At 43.2% G+C, this 23,250-nt stretch overlaps 1 protein-coding gene across 3 annotated transcripts in view; it reads right to left on the bottom strand.

The window, feature by feature from the left end:
• Nucleotides 1-23,250, bottom strand: part of evi5b (ecotropic viral integration site 5b) — a 44,083-nt gene that overhangs the window by 15,749 nt on the left and 5,084 nt on the right. For 2 of the 3 annotated variants that reach the window (XM_014123104.3, XM_014123106.3), the window contains exons 2-15: nucleotides 22,023-22,212; nucleotides 15,441-15,662; nucleotides 9,659-9,733; nucleotides 9,040-9,165; nucleotides 8,642-8,785; nucleotides 8,254-8,343; nucleotides 7,852-7,949; nucleotides 7,670-7,730; nucleotides 7,419-7,472; nucleotides 6,072-6,104; nucleotides 5,492-5,638; nucleotides 2,030-2,161; nucleotides 855-995; nucleotides 144-302 (exon numbers count right to left, since the gene is read on the bottom strand). In XM_014123104.3, coding sequence (XP_013978579.3) covers nucleotides 144-302; nucleotides 855-995; nucleotides 2,030-2,161; nucleotides 5,492-5,638; nucleotides 6,072-6,104; nucleotides 7,419-7,472; nucleotides 7,670-7,730; nucleotides 7,852-7,949; nucleotides 8,254-8,343; nucleotides 8,642-8,785; nucleotides 9,040-9,165; nucleotides 9,659-9,733; nucleotides 15,441-15,662; nucleotides 22,023-22,212 — 1,672 coding nt within the window. The remainder of the gene's footprint in view (nucleotides 1-143; nucleotides 303-854; nucleotides 996-2,029; nucleotides 2,162-5,491; nucleotides 5,639-6,071; nucleotides 6,105-7,418; nucleotides 7,473-7,669; nucleotides 7,731-7,851; nucleotides 7,950-8,253; nucleotides 8,344-8,641; nucleotides 8,786-9,039; nucleotides 9,166-9,658; nucleotides 9,734-15,440; nucleotides 15,663-22,022; nucleotides 22,213-23,250) is intronic. The other variant, XM_014123107.3, reaches the window with a different exon arrangement.

A 23,250-nucleotide genomic window follows, 5' to 3' on the forward strand; every position in this document is an offset into this window, starting at 1 on the left:
CACTCATTTAGAATGCCTGAAGATTAATTAATACTTGAGCAAATTCAAAAATGTACTCAATTATTTTAATCATTTGACAGCCATAATTGGTACACTACTAATATTTCTCCAAAGCCTGACCTGTGTGTGTCTGTCTGACTGACCTGTGTCTCCAGCTCCATCATCCTCTGACGTGTCTCTCTGAGCTCTGCCTGGGCCTCAGCCTCCCGTAGCCTGACACTCATCAGCTCATCCTGCAGCTCAGACACAGCATTCTTCCTAGGGTTGTCCTTCCAGCGGCCTGCCGTACGCGCCAGGTGACGCTGTAGGACCAGGGGGAGAGGGGGGAAGCACACAGTCAACCAAAGATGTTCGGACTCGACACAGCTAAAATAGCAGTCCTCAACTCATACACACATGGAGATTGAGCAAGATGACAAAACTACATTTAACATTTACATCGGTTATATTCATGTTAATCCTCTCTGGGTCTCTTAGTGATGTGTCTTGGGAAGTAGTACTCATGGTACAGCTGAGCTAGTCAAGTCAAACACATAACAAATTATATTTTAAGTTCATCAGATTCAATACACTATAGACCTACAGAAGGAAAGTTTTATTGCTCATCCATATAGTTATATATTCTTAATTCCATTCCTTTACTTAGATGTGTGTGTATTTGGTATATGTTGTGAAGTTGTTAGATATTACTTGTTAGATATTGCTGCACTGTCGGAACTAGAAGAACAAGCATCTCGCTACACCCGCAGTAACATCTGCTACACACGTGTATGTGACCAATAAAATGTTATATGTTAATGTATTTGAATCTTCCATGTGTGTGTATGGTGTGGAGAATAGATGTTCATCCTCACCTGCCAGTGCTCCTCCAGGTCTCTGACCTGTTGTCTGAGCTCCTTCAGCCCCATCACAGCCTCAGCCTCTCTCAGCTTCACTGCTATCAGCTCTTCCTGCAACCGCACCACGTTGGTGTCATCTGGCAGAGATGTGTTCCTCTGGGGGACAGGCAACCAAAACAATGACTGAGAAGACTCGACTTCAGGATGCTTATATCACGGGACAGTAAAATACCAGGGATGTGTTCAGCAGGGCACAACATTGTGGAATTTTCAGATTTAAATGTTTACCGTAATTTCCGGACTATTAAGCGCACCTGAATATAAGCCGCACCCACTGAATTAAAAAAATATATATATATATTTTGAACATATAAGCCGCAGGTGCCTACCGGTACATTGAAACAAATGAACTTTACACAGGCTTTAACGAAACACGGCTTGTAACAAAAATAAATAGGCTTTAACGAAACACGGCTTGTAACAAAAATAAATAGGCTTTAACGAAACACGGCTTGTAACAAAAAATAAAAAATTAGCAGTAAGCTTTAGTTGTCTTTTTGCACCGAGTCATTTCCTCACGCTGCTGTTTCCAACGTCTTATCATTGACTCATTAAGACCAAGCTCCCGTGCAGCAGCTCTATTTCCTTTTCCAACAGCCAGATCAATCGCCTTCAACTTGAAAGCTGCATCATATGCATTTCTCCGTGTCTTTGCCATGATGAGGGTGACAAAATGACTACCGTAATCAGAATGATGGGAAGTTTGAGAGCGCTCGATTTAATCTAAACAGTAAATAAAAAAGTTGTTTGACCTTAACCCGTTCGGCAATTTCATTGGTCTAATGAAAGCTTCATGCCGCCAAAAAACTGAGCACGTCACAGAAAGTGTTTTTTTTTTGGAAAAAAAAAATTAAAGCGGGAAAAATCCATATATTAGCCGCGTCATTGTTTAAGCCGCGAGGTTCAAAACCTGGGAAAAAAAGTTGAATTTACGGTACTTAGAAGAAGAAAAAAAAACTAGTCTCTACATATAAAAAAAAGGAATCACGTCCACTCTGGTCATGACATTTATATCTGCAATATCCCACAACGTTTGCCTATTCCATGCGGAATGCCTGACAGAGGTGTGGGACTAGGAGGCACCGTGACAGTGTGTGAATTGATGATACAGTTTGAGCCAGGTAACACACCTTCTCTATGTCCAGGATCTTGTCTTGCATCTCCTTGAGGGCACACTGGGACTCAGCCTCCTTTAGCCTGGCCTGAACCAGCTCTCTCTCCAACTGCAGGATGGACTCCTCTGTGTAGCGCGGGATGCCCTTCTACATAGGGAGGAAGCAGGAGGAAGAGGAGAGAGGAAGAGGAGAGAGTAAGGAAGCGATCTAGAGTCAGAGCTTTATATGACTCCGGGAAACCGGCCCAGTGTCCTTAAGGTTGGTCTCTGAGTAGAAATATTATGTTGAATCTTGAAATAACAACTAATTCAAATGACCGACTTCAAATCACACTGTCTCGAAACAATACAAATGTAATGTATAACAATATACACGCTATACATTTTCACTCAGGTATATACAGTTGAAGTCGGAAGTTTACAAACACTTAGGTTGGAGTCATTAAAACTTGTTTTTCAACCTCTCCACAAATTTCTTGTTAATAAACTATAGTTTTGGCAAGTCGGTTAGGACATCTACTTGGTGCATGACACAAGTACTTTTTCCAACAATTGTTTACAGACAGATTATTTCACTTACAATTCACTGTATCACAATTCCAGTGGGTCAGATGTTTACATACACTAAGTTCACTGTGCCTTTTAACAGCTTGGAAATTTCCAGAAAATGATGTCATGGCTTTAGAAGCTTGGATGTATTTCAAGGCCTACCTTTAAACTCAGTGCCTCTTTGCTTGACATCATGGGAAAATCTAAAGAAATCAGCTAAGACCTCAGAAAAAAAATTGTAGACCTCCACAAGTCCGGTTCATCCTTGGGAGCAATTTCCAAATGCCTGAAGTGTCACATTCATCTGTACAAACAGTAGTATGCAAGTATAAACACCATGGGACCACGCAGCCGTCATACCGCTCAGGAAGGAGACGTGTTCTGTCTCCTAGAGATGAAAGTACTTTGGTGGGAAAAGTGCAAATCAATCCCAGAACAACAGCAAAGGACCTTGTGAAGACGCTGGAGGAAAGAGGTACAAAAGTATCTATATCCACAGTAAAACGAGTCCTATATCGAAATGACCTGAAAGGCCGCTCAGCAAGGAAGAAGCCACTGCTCCAAAACCACCATAAGAAAGGCCAGACTACGGTTTGCAACTGCACATGGGGACAAAGATTGTACTTTTTGGAGAAATGTCCTCTGGTCTGATGAAACAAAAATAGAACTGCTTAGCCATAATGACCATCATTACGTTTGGAGGACAAAGGGGGAAGCTTGCAAGCCGAAGAACACCATCCCAACCGTGAAGCACGGGGGTGGCAGCATCGTTGTGGGGGTGCTTTGCTGCAGGAGGGACTGGTGCACTTCACAAAATAGATAGCATCATGAGGAAGGGAAATTATGAGGATATATTGACGCAACATCAATACATCAGTCAGGAAAGTAAAGCTTGGTCGCAAATGGGTCTTCCAAATGGACAATGACTCCAAGCATACTTCCACAGTTGTGGCAAAATGGCTTAAGGACAACAAAGTCAAGGTATTGGCAGTGGCCATTTCAAAGCCCTGACCTCAAGCCTGTATAAAATTTGTGGGCAGAACTGAAAAAGCGTGTGCAAGCAAGGAGACCTATAAACTTGACTCAGTTACACCAGCTCTGTCAGGAGGAATGGGCCAAAATTTACCCAACTTATTGTGGGAAGCTTTTGGAAGGCTACCCGAAACGTTTGACCCGAGTTAAACAATTTAAAGGCAATGCTACCAAATACGAATTGAGTGTATGTAAACTGCAGACCCAATGGGAATGTGATGAAAGAAATTAAAGCTGAAATAAATCACTCTCCACTATTATTCTGACATTTCACATTCTTAAAATAAAAAGTGGTGATCCTAACTCACCTAAGACAGGGAATTCTTAATAGGATTACATGTCAGGAATTGTGAAAAACTGAGTTTAAATGTATTTGGCTAAGGTGTATGCAAACTTCCAACGGTGTGTGTGTGTGTGTGTGTGTATGTATATATATATATATATTTTTTTTTTTAAATCTCAAACACACTGTAGTATTGTAAAACAAAAAAAACTATTTGCTAGCTACCTAGAAGAAGCTAGCTACCTAGTTCAACTGCTCACCGCTAACAACTCCTCTAAAATAAACCAAGAAGTATGGCACTTCACTTTCAAAAACATATTCTCTGCACCATTGATTTCCTCTCTAGGAGAACAAATGAGCCTCCCTCTTCCAAGTCATTATAAATGGTTAATGGATATAGCAGCACATTATGCAAAACACTGCTTCATTCACCGCAGTGCAGACATTATCACAACATGTTTCACCTCATCAATATTTAAGGGGTCTGTTTGGCCAAAGGATATACTGCACCAAGAGAGGGTCCTGCTGGCCGGGGTACCATCCATTCCACACCCATACATCAGATGCTTATAAATTCATGAATCCTTTCCTGGGAGTATGTTAACGGATGAAAAAGGTGGCTGAACTGTGTCAAACAGCATGTCCCGATTTCAAGTCATGCATGCAAACAGGATCATTATGTATAGTGAGAGAGAGCGAGTGCGTTCTGCAGTGGAGAGGTAGGGAGAATCCATATCCACTGTTATCATCACTCACTGCAGATTTAGTGCTAAGCAATGTACACATTTCAATTGGCCAGGCCTGGTGATCACCCCTCCCATTGAGGGCACTGTAATAACTGCCATTTACGAAGGCTCTTAAATCCAAAGCAGTTTACAGTACAGTGAGTACATACAATTTTTGTATGTGAACGTGTCTCCTGCATTTCCATCACCACCAGAGGCGGCACAGGTGCACGTGCCCCATCAGATCTGCCCTGTTTAAATTAAATACAAACATATTGTTGTTGTTTCTCTGCAATACTACTAGCCACCTATCAACTGTATGAAGTTGTCTTTAGCTAGACCAGATAGGTTCCCAATCTCCCAAGAAGACATTTCAGACCATCAATCAAGTTATAATACACTGGTGTGTATTATTATTATTATATTTTTTATTATTATGTATGTATGTATGTATGTATGTATGTATGTATGTATGTATGTATGTATGTATATATATTAATCAAGCAAGCAATTAGTAAATGTACTGAATAAGACTCACATTCCTTTCAATCTTTTGCCCAGATTAAGGCAGAGAAGCATTATTTATATAAAAAATTTGGGCAAAAGATTGAAAGGAATGTGAGTCTTATTCAGTACATTTACTAATTGCTTGCTTGATTAATATACATACATACATACATACATACATAATAATAAAAATATATATAATAATAATAATAATACACACCAGTCAGGAGGATACAGACAGCTCAAGAGGCATGTTTAAATATGCATTTTCTTCTTTTTTTACATAGAATGAAGCTTATCCTCACATTGTGCCCCCCCTGATCACCACTGTACCAACTGAGCCATACAGGACCTTCAACTTGAGCACTGTGCTTCTCCTTACCAATAGGGGTCTCTGCTGGAGATCCCTGATGGTGCTCTGTGCTAGCTCCAGCTGAGCTGTGGCCTCTTCGCTCTGCTGCCTGACCGTGGCCAGCTCCCGCATGACCAGGTAGGTCTCCTCTGCCTCCTGGGCACGCGTCACTTGTCCCTTTAGGACATAACCAACCGAGGGGTCGGATGAGCAGGGTGCACCACGGGGGTGGGATGGGCGGAAGGGGTGGGCAAATCAAAGATTATTTAAAAGTGGGATTTGGAGTTTAGAAACGCAGGCTGTTTTTTTTCTCTGCAAATGTTTTGACAGTCTTATTGGTTGACTGATTGATAGCTCTAAGCATTTTGTTTCGGCATGGTTCGAGATACATGCGCATGCTGGGAGATTAGTTATTTTTTCTGATTTCAATGTCCTCATTTTACATTAATTGATAAAAAAAAATACTGTAATCGGAAAGACATTTATTGTGCCATCATTTAAAGGTTAAATTATGAGCATGCAAAGCTACATTGAGATACAGAGAAATCTAAGTGGTGAAAATTGCAATGTGAGATGGGGGGGTAAAGGAGGAGAAAAATAAGGTTTATACCTGGATCAATCTATCTGCCAATGAAGCACTTTCCTACAAAACAGAAATATCCACAAGAGAGATAAAGCAAAGAGAGAGACCAAATAACACAGTTATAACCTAAATATAAACAAAACACTTGATTTTGTTTTTGAAAAGGGAAATTCAATGTTCATTGTCCTTCCTCCGTCATTTTGGCAAGCGATTAAGTCTATACATTATTTATGAACAATTCGAGAAATCTTAAATTCCACTTCAGTTGAATTTTCAGTTAGCCATGCATTGATGTCAATGGGAAAGGTTAGGATACGCCACATAGTGTCTTAGTAATTTAGCCAGTTTCGGAGGTAGAAAAGGAACATGGTCTTCAGGTGTGGTGGTGATAAGTCGTCGTGGTAAGGTTGTGGGGGATAAAGTGGTGACAAAGTGAAAATTAGGTGGTGGTGGTGAGAGAGACATGGTGATGAGTTTCAGACAGGCAAAGCAGAAGACTAAGGCTGAACGGGGCTAAGAGGAAAAGCAGCATTAGAAGTTAGCTATAAAACAGCAAAATAACAGTTGTTTAGATGAAGCCATGCTTTTTAAGTTCGTGCCACACGGTTAAGTTTTAGAAGCTGTTGTGTCATTCCAGTTAATATTTTGGGTATGACGTTGCAGTCGTCGACTGTTGTTTGAAGCGATACTGTTATATGAGTGAGTGGTTATGTCCCAGACAGAGCCTGGTCATTTGGGACAGATACTCAGGCCTCTGCATGGCGCCCTGGTACTCTGACCAGGCCTGGCAATGCCTGTATCTTTGTGCTCTGACAAACACAGAGGAGGATCCCAACAACATGCACAACAAAGGCAGCCGTGTACTCTGGCATGCAGTGCTCCTCTGCATCATCTTAGAGTGTACAGCCATCCCTCTCACAGTGAGTCCGTCAAGCGTTTTACAGCTTTAGTTGGTTAGTGTCCGGTGGAATTACAAAGAACCCCAGAATGTAGCCTTGTGGAGCTCCACAGCCAGCTACAGTTTTAGAGTCTGGCTTAACTGGTCCTGAGTGTGGATCTCAAGACAGAGACATGCATATCAATGGAAGACTTCAATTCCAAAGCCAACTAGGATCCATTTATCCAATAAGATATACACCGACAACACTCACAGCCCAGTTAGTAACAACAAGACTCCACCATGTGTCTTTAGTGACCAACAAGAGACGCATGAACAAGCGCTTGATGGTTTAATGTAGGGGGTTATGGTTTTGTTGTGTGAATAGCCACGACAAGCGTTCACTGGTATAATATGGCTTCTTATTATGACTGGTGTCATGACATAGGATGGCAAGGAGAGCCACGGTTCAACTTCTCCTCCTCCTTTTCACTCACTTTCTCCAGTGTGTCTATCCTCTGTTTCAGCAGTCGGTTCTCTGTGCGCAACCTCTGCAAAACAAAGACACGCAACACACACACAATAATTATTCCAAACATCATACACAACTGGGTTTTTAAGTACAGTGCACTTGGCTTAGGGAGAGTGCGGTTATAGTGATCAAATGGAGCTGTACTGATGTGATGACTATAAGAGCGCACTGTACTACTGCCAAACTAAAAACGTAGGCTACTGCGCCACCACTCACCTTAATCTCCACCTGCTCCTCCATCTCCTTAGTTTTGATTGTAGTGTATTCCTTTTCCAACCTGAAAACAGGAATCATACAGCATCAATACAGAGCACCGCCAACACTTGTACTTGCTTCAAGCAAAAATCTCCAGTAACCCGGCCTAGACCACAGAGAGCAAGCAGAAATGTACTACTCACTTCTTCATCTTCTTGGCGTTGTACTTGACATTATAAGCAGCCAGGATGACCTTGTCTGGTCCACTTTCCAGCTGGTGGGGAATGACCCTCTGAAAGTACTACAGCAGAGCAGGGAAGACAATGGGTGAGGACCAGACATACATGCTCACATAAAGCAACTTCGAGTGCGTTTGTCTTTCAATCTGTATGCCATAGCCTGGTTCCAGATCAGTTTATGCGGTCTAGCCAACTCTTACGGTCATTGACACAACAGAACAAACAGATCTGGGACCAGATTATGTATCTTATGCCTGCTGGCAATAACTGCCCCTCAGGGATGAAAAAAAGTGTATCGAATTGATAATTGTGTGCATTAACTCAGACAGGGTTGTTATTCCAATGTTTATGGCTGCTCAGTCTTACCTGTAACATTCCCTCCATATCAAGCTGTATGAGTTCTGCCTGATTCATCTGTAGGATGGCCAGCCCCACACGGAACACTATCTCCAGACCCTGAGACAAAAGAAGCACTGCGTTAATGAGGTGAAATCGAATTTTAGTCCATAGATTTTAAGTTATGGGCTTTTGGCCAAGGCCACCAGAGGGTGCCAAATGCTTGCATTTACTCACAGCACATTGTGTTTGCTGTAATACAAACTATATTCTGGACTCACTCGGTAGACTAGAAGTAGATTGTCAAACATGAGTAAATCAGAAACAATTCTTTAAAGCTACAATCTGGGATTTGTTTATCAGCAAAATGGCAGCCCTGACACTTGTTTTGGTATACAGTTGAGGGATGTGGACTCACCTCTAACATGAAGATATCAAAGATCCTGGTGGCAACAGGGAGAGGGAATGAGGTGAGGAAGATGGTGAGGAACCAGGAAGAGGCATACATAGAGGTGTGGAAACTCTGGGCCTGGAAGTGGATATGGAGGTCTGGGAGAAGTTCCTGAAGGAGGGGGGAACGTTGGGAGAAAGAGAGAGACAGAGAGATAGATAATAGATTAAAATATATAATCATAAATAGATATGACCCATCATGACACTGACTGATTTATGACAAGCTAAATTATTAAATATAAAGTTGTTATTCATGATATTGTCTCAGTAAATCAAAGTTATAAGGATAGTCTAACAGTGCATCAATAATGCTCTGAAAAGGTTTGTCATTGAATCGTGTTCCGAACCCATGCCAGGGCTTACCTGGATCATATACTCAAACTGGTACATGCAGAGACCAAGCTCAGCCATACTGGGCTTGAACAGTTCTCTCAGTCTGTAGTCTTGCATCAGCTTCACAAACACACAGAATGCCTCCTCTTCTGGCATCTAGTGACAGGGACACCCACACACCAAACAACACTTAGAGATCATCAAGCAGATTCATTTAACATTCAACAAAATACTTCCTCACACCATCTAAGCTAGAGGACAGACACATTTTAAGCCTAGTCCTGGACTAAAATATACCTTCAATGGTGTTTTTTTGCCCGTGCCTAGGCTTAATCTGTATCTGGGAAACCAGCCCTTACAGACTTCATAATTTTATAAAACCATCAACAAAACATGTCTTCCCTCATATACATAAAATACACATTTCACACATCACAATACAAAATATCTACCATAGTACAAGATAATCACATGAAAAACAACTCTCAGTACACAGTTCTCTCAGAAAATGTTCTCTAATCTATATAACGAGTCTGTCAATGTGTGTAGTGGCAAGTTGCATGTGACCAATGACACAGCATGTTTCTATGTGAGTGAGGCTATCAGGTAGACAGCGTGTGTGTGAGAGTGTGGCAGACGGTGACATTACCTGCATGAGAAGCAGTCCGACGATAAAAGCACTTCCCTGACAGTAGCCGACCTCCCGGTCCACCAGAGAGTAGGCCTGCAACAACAGGAAGTGACCTCGGGTCATGGTCAAAAGAGGAGAGCCAAGCACTTTGGGGCTGCAACTCAATTCCCAAATGGCACCCTATTCCCTACATTGGTCAAAAGTAGTGCACTAAGGCTATGCAATATATAGGGAATAGAGTGCCATTTGGGACTCAGCCTGGGTCTACATGACAAACTGTCCAGCTAAGGTTTTCCAAGGTTAAGGTGTAACTGTGGACTCAACACTTTCTGCGCTGTATTCATGCCCTGTATTCAGCACCAAGCAGGGCTACTGACTCCATTTTAAATCTGCACCCTGAACAACACCCATTGTATTGAGAACTATTTTGTTTCCATTTTGTATATAAACTACATGACCAAAAGTATGTGGACACATGCTCGTAGAACATCTCATTCCAAAATCATGGGCATTAATATGGAGTTGGTCCACCCTTTGCTGCTATGACAGCCTACACTCTTCTGGGAAGGCTTTCCACTAGATGTTGGAACATTGCTGCGTGGACTTGCTTTCATTCAGCCACAAGAGCATTAGTGAGGTCAGGCACTGATTAGGCCTGGCTTCCAATTCATCCCAAAGGTGTTCGATGGGGTTGAGGTCAGGGCTCTGTGCAGGCCAGTCAAGTTCTTTCACACTGATCTTGACAACCTATTTCTGTATGGACCTCGCTTTGTGCATGGGGGGGCATTGCCATGCTGAAACAGGAAAGGGCCTTCCCCAAACTGTTCCCACAAACTTGGAAGCACAGAATCGTCTAGAATGTCATTGTATGCTGTAGCCTTAACCTGTTGGGGCTAGGGGGCAGTATGGATAAAAAAAAAGTACCCGATTTAATCTGGTTACTAATCCTACCCAGTAACTAGAATATGCATATACTTATTATATATGGATAGAAAACACCCTAAAGTTTCTAAAACTGTTTGAATGGTGTCTGTGAGTATAACAGAACTCATTTGGCAGGCAAAACCCTGAGACATTTTCTGACAGGAAGTGGATACCTGATGTGTTGAATTACCTTTAAGCCTATGCCATTGAAACACACAGGGGCTGATTAATGTTTTGGCACTTCCTATTGCTTCCACTAGATGTCACCAGCCTTTACAAAGTGTTTTGAGTCTTCTACTATGAGATCTGACCGAACAAGAGCCTTGGAACGGTGATGGCCGATTAGACTCTGGCGCGCGAGGTCATGTTGGGTACCCTCGTTCCAATACGTTTTAAAAGAGAATGCATTCGTCCACCTTGAATATTATTCATGTTCTGGTTAAAAAAGGCCCTAATGATTTATGCTATACAACGTTTGACATGTTTGAACGAACGTAAATATATTTTTTCCCCTCGTTCATGAAGTGAAGTCCGGCGGGCTTAGATCATGTGCTAACAACACGGAGCTTTTTGGACATAAATGATGAGCTTTTTTGAACAAAACTACATTCGTTATGGACCTGGGATTCCTGGAAGTGACATCTGATGAAGAGAATCAAAGGTAATGGATTATTTACATAGTATTTTCGATTTTAGATCTCTCCAACATGGCCGTTTGTCTGTATCGCAAAGCGTATTTTTCTGGGCGCAGTGCTCAGATTATTGCAAAGTGTGATTTCCCAGTAAGGTTATTTTTAAATCTGGCAAGTCGATTGCGTTCAAGAGATGTAAATCTATAATTCTTTAAATGACAATATAATATTTTACCAATGTTTTCTAATTTTAATTATTTAATTTGTGGTGCTGACTTGACTGCCGGTTATTGAAGGGAAACGATTTCCTGAACATCAACGCCATAGTAAAACGCTGTTTTTGGATATAAATATGAACTTGATAGAACAAAAAATGCATGCATTGTCTAACATAATGTCCTAGGAGTGTCATCTGATGGAGATTGTCAAAGGTTAGTGCATCATTTTAGCTGGTTTTATGGTTTTGGTGACGCCTGTCTTTGAATTGACAAAACATTACACACAGCTATTGTCAATGTACTCTCCTAACATAATCTAACTTTATGCTTTCGCCGTAAAACCTTTTTGAAATCGGACAACGTGGTTAGATTAAGGAGATGTTTATCTTTCAAAGGGTGTAAGATAGTTGTATGTTTGAAAAATTAGAATTTTGACATTTATTTGGTTTCAAATTTGCCGCTCTTGAAATGCACCTGCTGTTGATAGGGTGCACCACGGGTGGCACGCTAGCGTCCCACATAGCCCCAAGAGGTTAAGATGTTAAGATCTCTTGCCCTTCTTTGGACACTGTGTTAACTAACCTCCAGACGAGCTTCAATACCATACAACTCTCCTTCCGTGGCCTCCAACTGCTCTTAAATGCAAGTAAAACTAAATGCATGCTATTCAACCGATCGCTGCCCGCACCTATCCGCCCGTCCAGCATCACTACTCTGGACAGTTCTGACTTAGAATATGTGGACAACTGCAAATACCTAGGTGTCTGGTTAGACTGTAAACTCTCCTTCCAGAATCACATTAAACATCTCCAATCCAAAATTAAATCTAGAATCTGCTTCCTACTTCGCAACAAAGCATCCTTCACTCATGCTGCCAAACATACCCTCGTAAAACTGACCATCCTACCGATCCTCGACGATGTCATTTACAAAATAGCCTCCAACACTCTACTCAGCAAATTGGATGGCAGTCTATCACAGTGCCACCCGTTTTGTCACCAAAGCCCCATATACTACCCACCACTGCGACCTGTACGCTCTCGTTGGCTGGCCCTCGCTTCACACTCGTCGCCAAACCCACTGGCTACAGGTTATCTACAAGTCTCTGCTAGGTAAAGCCCCGCCTTATTTCAGCTCACTGGTCACCATAGCAGCACCCACCCGTAGCACGCGCTCCAGCAGGTATATCTCACTGGTCACCCCCAAAGCCAATTCTTCCTTTAGCCGCCTCTCCTTCCAGTTCTCTGCTGCCAATGACTGGAACGAACTGCAAAAATCACTAAAGCTGGAGACTCCTATCTCCCTCACTAACTTTAAGCACCAGCTGTCAGAGCAGCTCACAGATCACTGCACCTGTACATAGCCCATCTGTAAATAGCCCATCCAACTACCTCATCCCCTTACTGTATTTATTTAAATATCTTGCTCCTTTGCACCCCAGTATCTCTACTTGCACATTCATCTTCTGCACATTCTACCATTACAGTGTTTAATTGCTATATTGTGATTACTTCGCCACCATGGCCTATTTATTGCCTTACCTCCCTTATCCTACCTCATTTGCACATGCTGTATATAGACTTTTTCTACTGTATTATTGATTGTGTGTTTGTTTATTCCATGTGTAACTCTGTGTTGTTGTATGTGTCGAACTGCTTTGCTTTATCTTGGCCAGGTTGCAGTTGCAAATGAGAACTTGTTCTCAACTAGCCTACCTGGTTAAATAAAGGTGAAATAAATAAAAAATAAATTAAAAAAAGATTAAAGCACTATGCATTGGGGCAGGTAGCGTTCTCCTGGCATCCACCAAACCCAAATTTGTCCGTCGGACTGCCAGATGCTAAAGCGCGATTCATCACTCCAGAGAAAATGAGTCCAATGGAAGTGCACTTTACACCACTCCAGCCGACGCTTGGCATTGTGCATGGTGATCTTAGGCTTGTGTGCGACTGCTCGGCCATGGAAAACCATTTCATGAAGCTCCCGACGAACAGTTATTTTGCTGACGTTGCTTCCAGAGGCAGTTTGGAACTCGTGAGTGTTGCAACCGAGGCCAGACGATTGTTCTGTAAGCTTGTGTAGCCCACCACTTCACGGCTGAGCCGTTGTTGCTCCTAGACGCTTCCACTTCACAATAGCAGCACTTACAGTTGACCGGGGAAGCTCTAGTGGGGCACACATTTGACGAACTGACTTGTTGGAAACATGGCATCCTACGCCAGTACAACTTTGAAAGTCACTGAAAGTCACCCATTAAGGCCATTCTACTGCCAATGTTTGTCTATGGAGATCGCATGGATGTGTGCTCAATTTTATGCAACGGGTGTGGCTGAAATAGCTGAATCCACAAATTTTAAGGGGAGTCCACATATGTATATACAGTGTATTTTCTTTCTTATTTAACTGCATCATTGGGAAAGTGCTTGTATGTAAGCATTTCACTGTCTATACCTGTTGTTCCACACCTGTTGTATTCAGCGCATGTGACAAATAACAAGGTTCTCCCCCCAATTTCGTGATATTCAATTACGATCTTGTCTAATATTGCTGCAACTGGTTTCTCTTGGTTTCAAGAGAGGTGAAGGTCGAGTCATGCATCCTCCGAAACATGACCCGCCAACCATGCTTCTTAACACCTGCCAACTTAACCCGGAAGCCAGCCGCACCAATGTGTCGGAGGTAACACCGTTCAACTGACAACCAGTCAGACTGCAGGTACCCGGCCCGCCACAAGGAGTCGCTAGACCACGATGAGCGAAGTAAAGCCCCCCGGCCAAACCCTCCCCTAACCCGGACGACGCTGGGCCAATTGTGCACCGCCGCCTCCAGGTCACGGCCGGTTGTGACACTGCCTGGGAACGAACCCGGGTCTGTAGTGACGACTCTAGCACTGCGATGTAGTGCCTTAGACCGCTGCGCCACTCGGGAGGCTGAAACAGCTTTTCTTGAACAATTCTGCCTCTGGCTAATGAGAAAAATTTAATTAGCAGCTCTAACGCAATATTGTTCTTCATCTTCTATTGACAGGACAGTAAACTGAGTGCTAGTCTGTTTGTGCTATCCTGCCAAGAGCACAAACAGATCTGTGACCAGGCTAATAGGACAGCTAGTAGAAGACGGACAGGAAAGATGTGTCGAAAGATGGGACCAGGATTCATTCCAGTTAAGTGTATATCCACCCACCCACCGGTAACGGCCCAAATAAAGGAAACATCAAGTGTCTTAATAGGGCGTTGGGCCAGTATCTGCTGTTCTGCCCTTGAGCAAGGCAGTTAACCCCCACAACAACTGATCCCCTGGGCACCGATGATGTGGATGTCGATTAAGGCAGCCCCCCGCACCTCTCTGATTCAGAGGGTTTGGGTTAAATGCGAAAGACACATTTTGGTTGAATGCATTCAGTTGTGCAACTGACTATGTATCCCACCTTTCCCATGAGCCAGAACAGCTTCAATATTCTACAAATGTCTGGAACTCTATTGGAGGGATGCGACAGCACTCTTCCACAAGAAATTCTATAATTTGGTGTGTTGATGATGGTTGTGGAAAACACTGTCTCAAACGCCACACCAGAATCTCTCATAAGTGTTCAACTGGGTTGAGATCTGGTGACAGATGGCCATGGCATATGGTTTACATAAAACCATTCAGTGATTACTTGTGCCCTGTGGATGGGGGGCATTGTCATCCTATAGGGACACAGCCATGGTAACCAAAATAATGGCGTGCCCAGCATTTTTATATATGACCCTGAGCATGGGATGTTAATTGCTTAACTAACTCAGGAATCACACCTGTGTGGAAGCACCTGCTTTCAATATACTTTGTATACCTGTATGTGCTGAAAGCGCCACTCTAAGAGCTAAACCAACTCCAGAGCACACTGTAAAGCAATCTGTTGCGGGTAAAGGTTTCAGACAAAGTACCAGGGTTGCAAAATTCCAGTTACTTTCCAAAAATACCGGTTGAAGAGATCCAGATTTGAAGATCATTTTCCGGAATTCTGCAAACCTATGAAGCATTCACCTTCATAACATTGAAGAGTACTTCCTGTCCCAAGCTGTCCTCCTTAAAGAAGTCATGCTCAGGATACGTCCGGGCGATGTCCCGGCGAATCAGCTTCTCACATGGTGATGTCATCTTCAGCAGCTCAGAGTACTGGTCTTTGATTGGCATGTTCTGGGCGTTGCATAGCAACTGCCATACTATTGCTCGGAAGTGATGGGGGATCCCTTTTCTGACCAGATCCTGTTTGGAGAGAAGAAAAATATGGGTCAATGCCATCCCAAATGCTTGGGACCTTCCTACCCTAAACCATAACCCTTACCTAACCTTAGCCTTAACCATTTTACATTTCAACTTCAATGGGGTAGGGACATCTCAAGGTACCCGGATAGCACGGACAAAACATATAATCAGCATTTACTTTGTTTTGAAAATGCTAATATTACCAATTGGTGTCAGTGGACAAACCAAAGTGTGGTTTGCAGTTTACCCAACCTTGTCTATAGATCGCTTTCAAGGTATAGAAATAGTTTCGCTGAACTAGTCTATTCCTACTCATTAACATAACAGCCTCTGATGGAAAATATGTAGTCTTTGTTTTCTGAGTGTGTTTATATACCATAGAACATACTGGTATCCACATAAAATGTTTTATTCTATGTGGTGTTCAGAGCAAACACAAATCATGTGTCTGTGTGCAGCTACGCTCCAGTGTGTTTTCTCCACAGCAGAGCATGTACCCCAGTCAGTCATTCTAATAACATTTTCCACCACTAAATATAATCTAGTCAGCGAGGCACTGTGCAGAGTGAAATGTTGTTCTTGTAAATGACTGCCGATGTGACTTGATTAAGACATTTCCTCTGCAGAGAGGGAACACTGACCAGTGGTGCTGGATGGAGTGTGTGTTAGTGTAGGCTATGTGTTGTTTTTGTGTGCGAGTATGTGTGCGTGCAAGCTTTTGAGAGTGTGGGGTCAGGGGATCTTTCTCTCTCTCTCTGAGGTCAGTCTTGACAGTCCCAGCCTTGTAATGGAAACACACACACACACACACACACAAAATCCCTCCACTGGATAATACTCAGACAAACATGCAAGAGGAAACACATGAATAACGCATACAGCTGCAATTACGCCAGTAAAACGACCTGCTCCCATTACTCTGTCTGTCACTACATTACTCAGTCTATGGTTGGTGTTCACTCAGTGTTAAGTCCCAAATGGCACCCAATTCCCCATCTAGGGCTCTGGTCAAAAGTAATGCAGTATGTAGGGCATAGGGTACCAGTTGAGACGCATCCAAGGATAGGCTCATTGTTAAGAGGCTTATCTTTTTTTCTGGAGCACCCTAGTGGAAAAGGGGGAATGTGATGCATTTAATTCGTCGCTAGTACGCTAAAATGAGAATGTCAATTTTGCTGATACAACATAAAAGTAGTAGTATCGTCCTGCCTTGCAAGTTGAAACACACTAGACCAGATCAACAGGAGAGAGCAACTGAGCAATCTATTTGTTGAGGAGCTCAACATGATGATTAATAACATGACTAGGATGCAGTCTTGCAACAGTCAGGTTACATGGATGTGACGTAGCTAAGGCCTCTTCTCTGGAAAAATGGTGAAATACCATTGTCATCTATAGGGCTGTGGCGGTCACAAAATTTTGTCTGCCGGTGATTGTCAAGCGAATAACAGCTGGTCTCACGGTAATTGACCGTTAATTAACAAACACATTTAGAATCTCCTGGCTCCACACACAGCCTTCAAGCCACTGATGCAAACCTTTGGAACGTCTACATTTTAAAAAGTCTTATAAATACATGTAATATAGCCTACACATTCACAATAAATCCATTATTTATTTTCGACAGGTCTAAAGAAACATGATATGAAGAAAATGTAGTCTATTTCAGAAGACTTGTCCTTAAGTCAGGTCCTGACCTAGCTTTGCCATATGTCTGTGGGCTACACTAGTTCATTTAGCAGACAAGATTTGCTTAGAATTCATTCTTTTATAGTATGAAGAATTCAATTGAACAAAGCTGAATATTTTTCTCCAACCTTTGAGGGAGTGCGCACATGCGGCTATTCTGTGTTGAGCGGCTAACTAAGAAATAGGTACTCCTATATGCTTAATTTAGAGTTATTAATGTAACCTTAGTTGCTCTACAAACATTGGGCTATATGGTTTTGCATGATGCGACTAATGATTATTTGAAAAAAGTCACATGAAAAGGCATGAGCTCTGCTTTGTTTTTTTGCGCAGGCTGTACACAATTCAATCTCCTATTCACAATTTTACAAGCACTTGATAATGCCTAAAATTTCATGCCAGCATCCTCTGTGTGGCCATAATGCCCCCTAAAACAATCCATGCCTTTTGCTGCCAGTGGCCATTGCGCCCTTGGGCTAAATATAATAATTCCCTTCTCCCTGAGTGCACCGCAGCTCCTCTCACTCAAATGGCTCTCCATCTCCACCACGAACAGCAAAAGCACTAGCCTGTGTCGGGCTCCCAAGTGGCGCAGCGGTCTAAAGCACTGCATCTCAGCGCAAGAGGCGTCACTATAGTACCTGGTTCGAATCCAGGCTGTATCACATCCAGCCGTGATTGGGAGTCCCATAGGGCGGCGCACAATTGGCCCAGTGTTGTCCGGATTTGGCCGTCATTGCAAATAAGAATTTGTTCTTAACTGACTTGCTTAGTTAAATAAAAGGTTAACTAAAAAATGTTTTAAATGTCAATCTACTATCCCCCTTAGTACAAAAGTTCACCTATTCTATTGGTCAACTTGTCCTTCTGTGCGAGAAAGAAGTATTCCAAACATAGCGTGGGACAGTTGTGGGATGCGATAAATCTCAAATTAATATAACCACTAGCATCCAAAAATATTTTTTACGCAATGAGGCTGACGCAACAGATCAGAACGTTTAGCTTAAAAATGTTGATAAACTAATAGGCAATTTTTTCACATTATAAGCACAGCAATGTGCAAATGTTCCATTAGTGGGAAAACAGCCTTATCAAAAGTGACCACAAATGCAATTATGCATGTAATGCTTTTATTATAAAGGTGAATTTTTATGGTGAAAATGATCTTCCCCAAACTTGAAACTCACTCGCTGCTTATGTAGGCCAGTTAGGCTCTACACCCCTTGTAAAGCAGATTAATGTGCTTCATTTAAAAAAGTTATTTGGCCACTTTAGTTGTGATACAAACAGTATCAAAACATATAGGCATATGCGCTAGGCTACATGAGGTGTGCGACTATGATTAGAAAAAGTTGCATCGTTTCTTGCCTTACACTGGCATCATTCACATGTGATAATATTAGTATATCACTTGTAAGTTATATATTAATATTGTCACCATCAGACTATTCTTGATTTAATCTTGTCTTTACATATACTAAATAATATATGTGTGATTTGTTTTTTGTTAAACAGACCATTATCATCCATGTATCTTGAAACAGGGGCAGGGGAAAATTACACGTCATCTATGCACTTAAATAGTGAATGGAGGACGTTTTTCCTGTGGTTCATTTTCATGCCAGCCAGGTAGGCTATATTCCTGCTGTAAAGATAAGTGATGTGCTTAATATTAGGAAAGTTGAGAAGTAAATATAAACTCAGGGAAAAAAAGAAACGTCCCTTTTTCAGGACCCTGTCATTCAAAGATATTTGGATTTTTAAGAATTAACTTCACAGATCTTCATTGTAAAGGGTTTAAACACCGTTTCCCATGCTTGTTCAATGAACCATAAACAATTAATGAACAAGCACCTGTGGAACGGTCGTTAAGACCCTAAAAGCTTACAGACGGTAGGGAATTATGGTCACAGTAATGAAAACTTAGGACACTAAAAGAAGTCTTCTACTGACTCTGAAAAACACCAAAAGAAAGATGCCCAGGGTCCCTGCTCATCTGTGTGAACGTGCCTTAGGCATGCTGCAAGAAGGCATGAGGACTGCGGATGTGGCCAGGGCAATAAATTGCAATGCCCGTACTGTGAGACGCCTAACACAGCGCCACAGGGAGACAGGATGGACAGCTGATCGTCCCCGCAGTGGCAGACCACGTGTAACAACACTTGCACAGGATCGGTACATCCGAACATCACACCTGCGGGACAGGTACAGGATGGCAACAACAACTGCGCGAGTTACACCAGGAACGCACAATCCCTCCATCAGTGCTCAGACTGTCTGCAATAGGCTGAGAGAGGCTGGACTGAGGGCATGTAGGCCTGTTGTAAGGCAGGTCCTCACCAGACATCACCGGCAACAACGTCATCTATGGGCACAAACCCACCGTCGCTGGACCAGACAGGACTGGCAAAAAGTGCTCTTCACTGACGAGTCACGGTTGTGTCTCACCAGGGGTAATGGTCGGATTCGCGTTTATCGTCGAAGGAATGAGCGTTACACCGAGGCCTGTACTCTGGAGCGGGATCGATTTGGAGGGGGAGGGTCCGTCATGGTCTGGGGCGGTGTGTCACAGCATCATTAGACTGAGCTTGTTGTCATTGCAGGCAATCTCAATGCTGTGCGTTACAGGGAAGACATCCTCCTCCCTCATGTGGTACCCTTCCTGCCAGCTCATCCTGACATGACCCTCCAGCGCTACAATGCCACCAGCCATACTGCTCGTTTTGTGCGTGATTTCCTGCAAGACAGGAATGTCAGTGTTCTGCCATGGCCAGCGAAGAGCCCGGATCTCAATCCCATTGAGCACGTCTGGGACCTGTTGGATTGGAGGGTGAGGGCTAGGGCCATTCCCCCCCAGAAATGTTCGGACACTTACTTGCAGGTGCCTTGGTGGAAGAGTGGGTTAACATCTCACAACAAGAACTGGCAAATCTGGTGCAGTCCATGAGGAGGAGATGCACTGCAGTACTTAATGCAGCTGGTGGCCACACCAGATAATGCAGCTGGTGGCCACACCAGATACTGACTGTTACTTTTGATTTTGACCCCCCCCTTTGTTCAGAGACACATTATTCCATTTGTTAGTCACATGTCTGTGGAACTTGTTCAGTTTATGTATCTTATGTTCATACAAATATTTACACGTTAGGTTTGCTGAAAATAAACGTAGTGGACAGTGAGAGGACGCTTCTTTTTTTGCTGAGTTTAGTAGGCCTAGCCTATAAAAAGCTGATGGGACGCTCCTCTATTTAGTAGAGGCCATCACTCTGTTTTCTCACGCAATTGCATAGCCTTTAGAAATGTTGTGCAACATAAGCTCATGATCTCTCATGAAGTGTTTGAATGGATTTTTTATTACATTTGCATTGATGTCAGAGTGATTAGAGGGACAATAGAGTGCTGAGTACCAGGCAGTTAGCAAGTTTGATAGGCTACTAATGACCATCAGCAGCATCAGAGCTTGGAGAAACCTAATTACTGTGACTAAACGGTCACGTGGAATTGACTGTCTTCATGACTCGTGACCGCCGGTGTGGTGGTAATTCGGTCATCGTAACAGCCCTAGTCACGCAGCCGAGGTCCAGTGGAAGGTTCTCCACCACTTTAACATACAATGCAAAACTAATGCATAACAGCACCTCAGATTTACAATTCGCTTTTTTGTCTGTGACCAGGCTTACGATTCGAACACACCGACAGCGTCATTGCACAAAATAGTACGCAGCATCATCTGGATATGTATGCAATGAAAATTCAACGTTCAACTTCTGCTACCATTTCTGTTAAGCCGTCTACGCATAGTTTGACGCATACATTCGATAAATCCAACGTATACATCACACCGAATGCACTGTAACTGCCTCTGCAACGCAATGCTGCAAGGCAAACGCCGCATTTCATTGGAAATGAATTGAAATTCTGGTGTACCAAAATGCAATGATGCTGTCGGTGTGTTGGAAGCGATACTCTTGGTCCTGGAAACACGCCCTGATTGACTGATTCAGATGTCATTGACATGGGTAATCAGACTTCCCCCTGTGCGAATAGAGAGACACCATCAGTTGGCAGTGAGCACTAAGAAGGCTACATTTAGAACAGGGTTCACACGGTAAAATCAAGGCAACAGTAGTAAGGGTCAGTGAGAGACATAGCTGGCCTTGGGGAAATACCCCTGAACTACGCCTATATAGTATCAATACCAGGAAACAAAGAGACTGCTGTACTGTACAGAATGTATTCACTAACTTCATTGATTACAAATATTTGTGCAACTTATTGCTAACTATTGCGAAGATAGGAACCTTGTATTATTCGCAATTCTCTGAAGTATTCAGGCGAGGATGAGAGGAATCGAGCACAGATTGAGATTCACCAATAGTCTCTCACCTATAGGTTTAGGGCCTAGGGGAAGGGGTTAGGTTTAGGGTCAAGGGATTAGGGCCAAGGGAATGGGGTTATGTATAGGGCCAAGGGGAAGGGGTTATGGTTAGGGCCAAGGAGTTTAGGGCATGGGGGAAGGGGTTAGGTCCAAGGGGTAGGGAGTGAATTGAGACGGCCTCTTCCAGAGAGTTGCCTCTGACTCTTTCAAAAGGCCAATAATAGTCTCTCCCTTTTTAAGCTTGTCCCCAGGCTATTGTGTACAGGAAGTGTCTAGTGCACGAGAGTACTCACCTTGAGCTGCTTCTCGTTCTTCTTGCGGAAGTCCTCCCACTCGTTAACGATGCGTCCCCAGAGGATCCAGGAGTCCTCCTCCAGGTGAGACAGATTGGAGGAGGCCGAGGAGCTGGACACCAGGCTGGAGACGCTGTTCCTCCTGGAGCCGTTCACAGAGCGGAGGGACTTACTGTCCGTCTCCAGCAACCTAGAAACACAAACACAACATGCATGAGCTTCTCTTGCCACATATGACCAGCATATAACCATTATACTCAGACATGCATGATCTCCAATGAGAGACATAATGTTGGGAGTTCGGACTGAATGAGAGCGCATTTCATTCTATGTTCGGAAGTGAAGGCAGCTCAAATTACGGACGACAGATATAGATTATTTAATGTAGCTTTAACTGCTAATGTACCAAATCAAGAATAAACACAAGTAACTGGTCAATCTGAAACGTTTCATTAGTGTCAATAGATAGTCACTGGGCCTCCAGAGTGGCGTAGTGGTCTATCTAAGGTACTGCATCTAGAGATTCTGGGTTCAAGTCCAGGCTCTGTCGTAGCCGGCCGCGACCGGAAGACCCATGGGGCGGCGCACAATTGGCCCAGCCTCATCCGTGTTAGGGGAGGGTTTGGCTGGCAGGGAAGTCCTTGTCCCATCACGCACTAGCGACTCCTGTGGCGGGCCGGGAGCAGTACATACTGACACGGTCGCCAGGTGTACAGTGTTTCCTCCAACACAATCCGGGACCCAGCTGCACCAATAAGTGGGCATTGTGTCAAGAAGCAGTGCGGCTTGGTTGGGTTTCGGAGAATGGACGGCTCTCGACCTTCGCCTCTCCCGAGTCCGTACGGGAGTTGCAGCGATGAGACGAGACTAAACTACCAATTGGATACCACAAAATTGGGGAGAAAAAGGGGTATAAATAAAAATAATTTAATAAATAGATAGTCACTGTTACAGTAGAAAGGATCAGAAATGCATTGATATGGGCGGTATGGGTTACTTTACACTGTGGGTAAATGCTTGAGGCAAGTAGCCTTATAACTGATGCTGAACATTTATCCAAATCGTGCTGGCACTGGTAGACAGTGAAGCCACTAAATTCTAGCGCAGTGCTAAAAATGGAAAAGCTCATTCAATACGGAAGAATTTGCAGTGAGATGTAGTACAGCTTTATGACAGAGCCATAGCCAAGGAGAGCCCACTGCAACAGCATCCCCAGTGATGATGGGAG

Source organism: Salmo salar, chromosome 10 (genome assembly GCF_965601325.2).
Source record: "Salmo salar chromosome 10, fSalSal1, whole genome shotgun sequence".
NCBI lineage: Eukaryota > Metazoa > Chordata > Actinopteri > Salmoniformes > Salmonidae > Salmo > Salmo salar.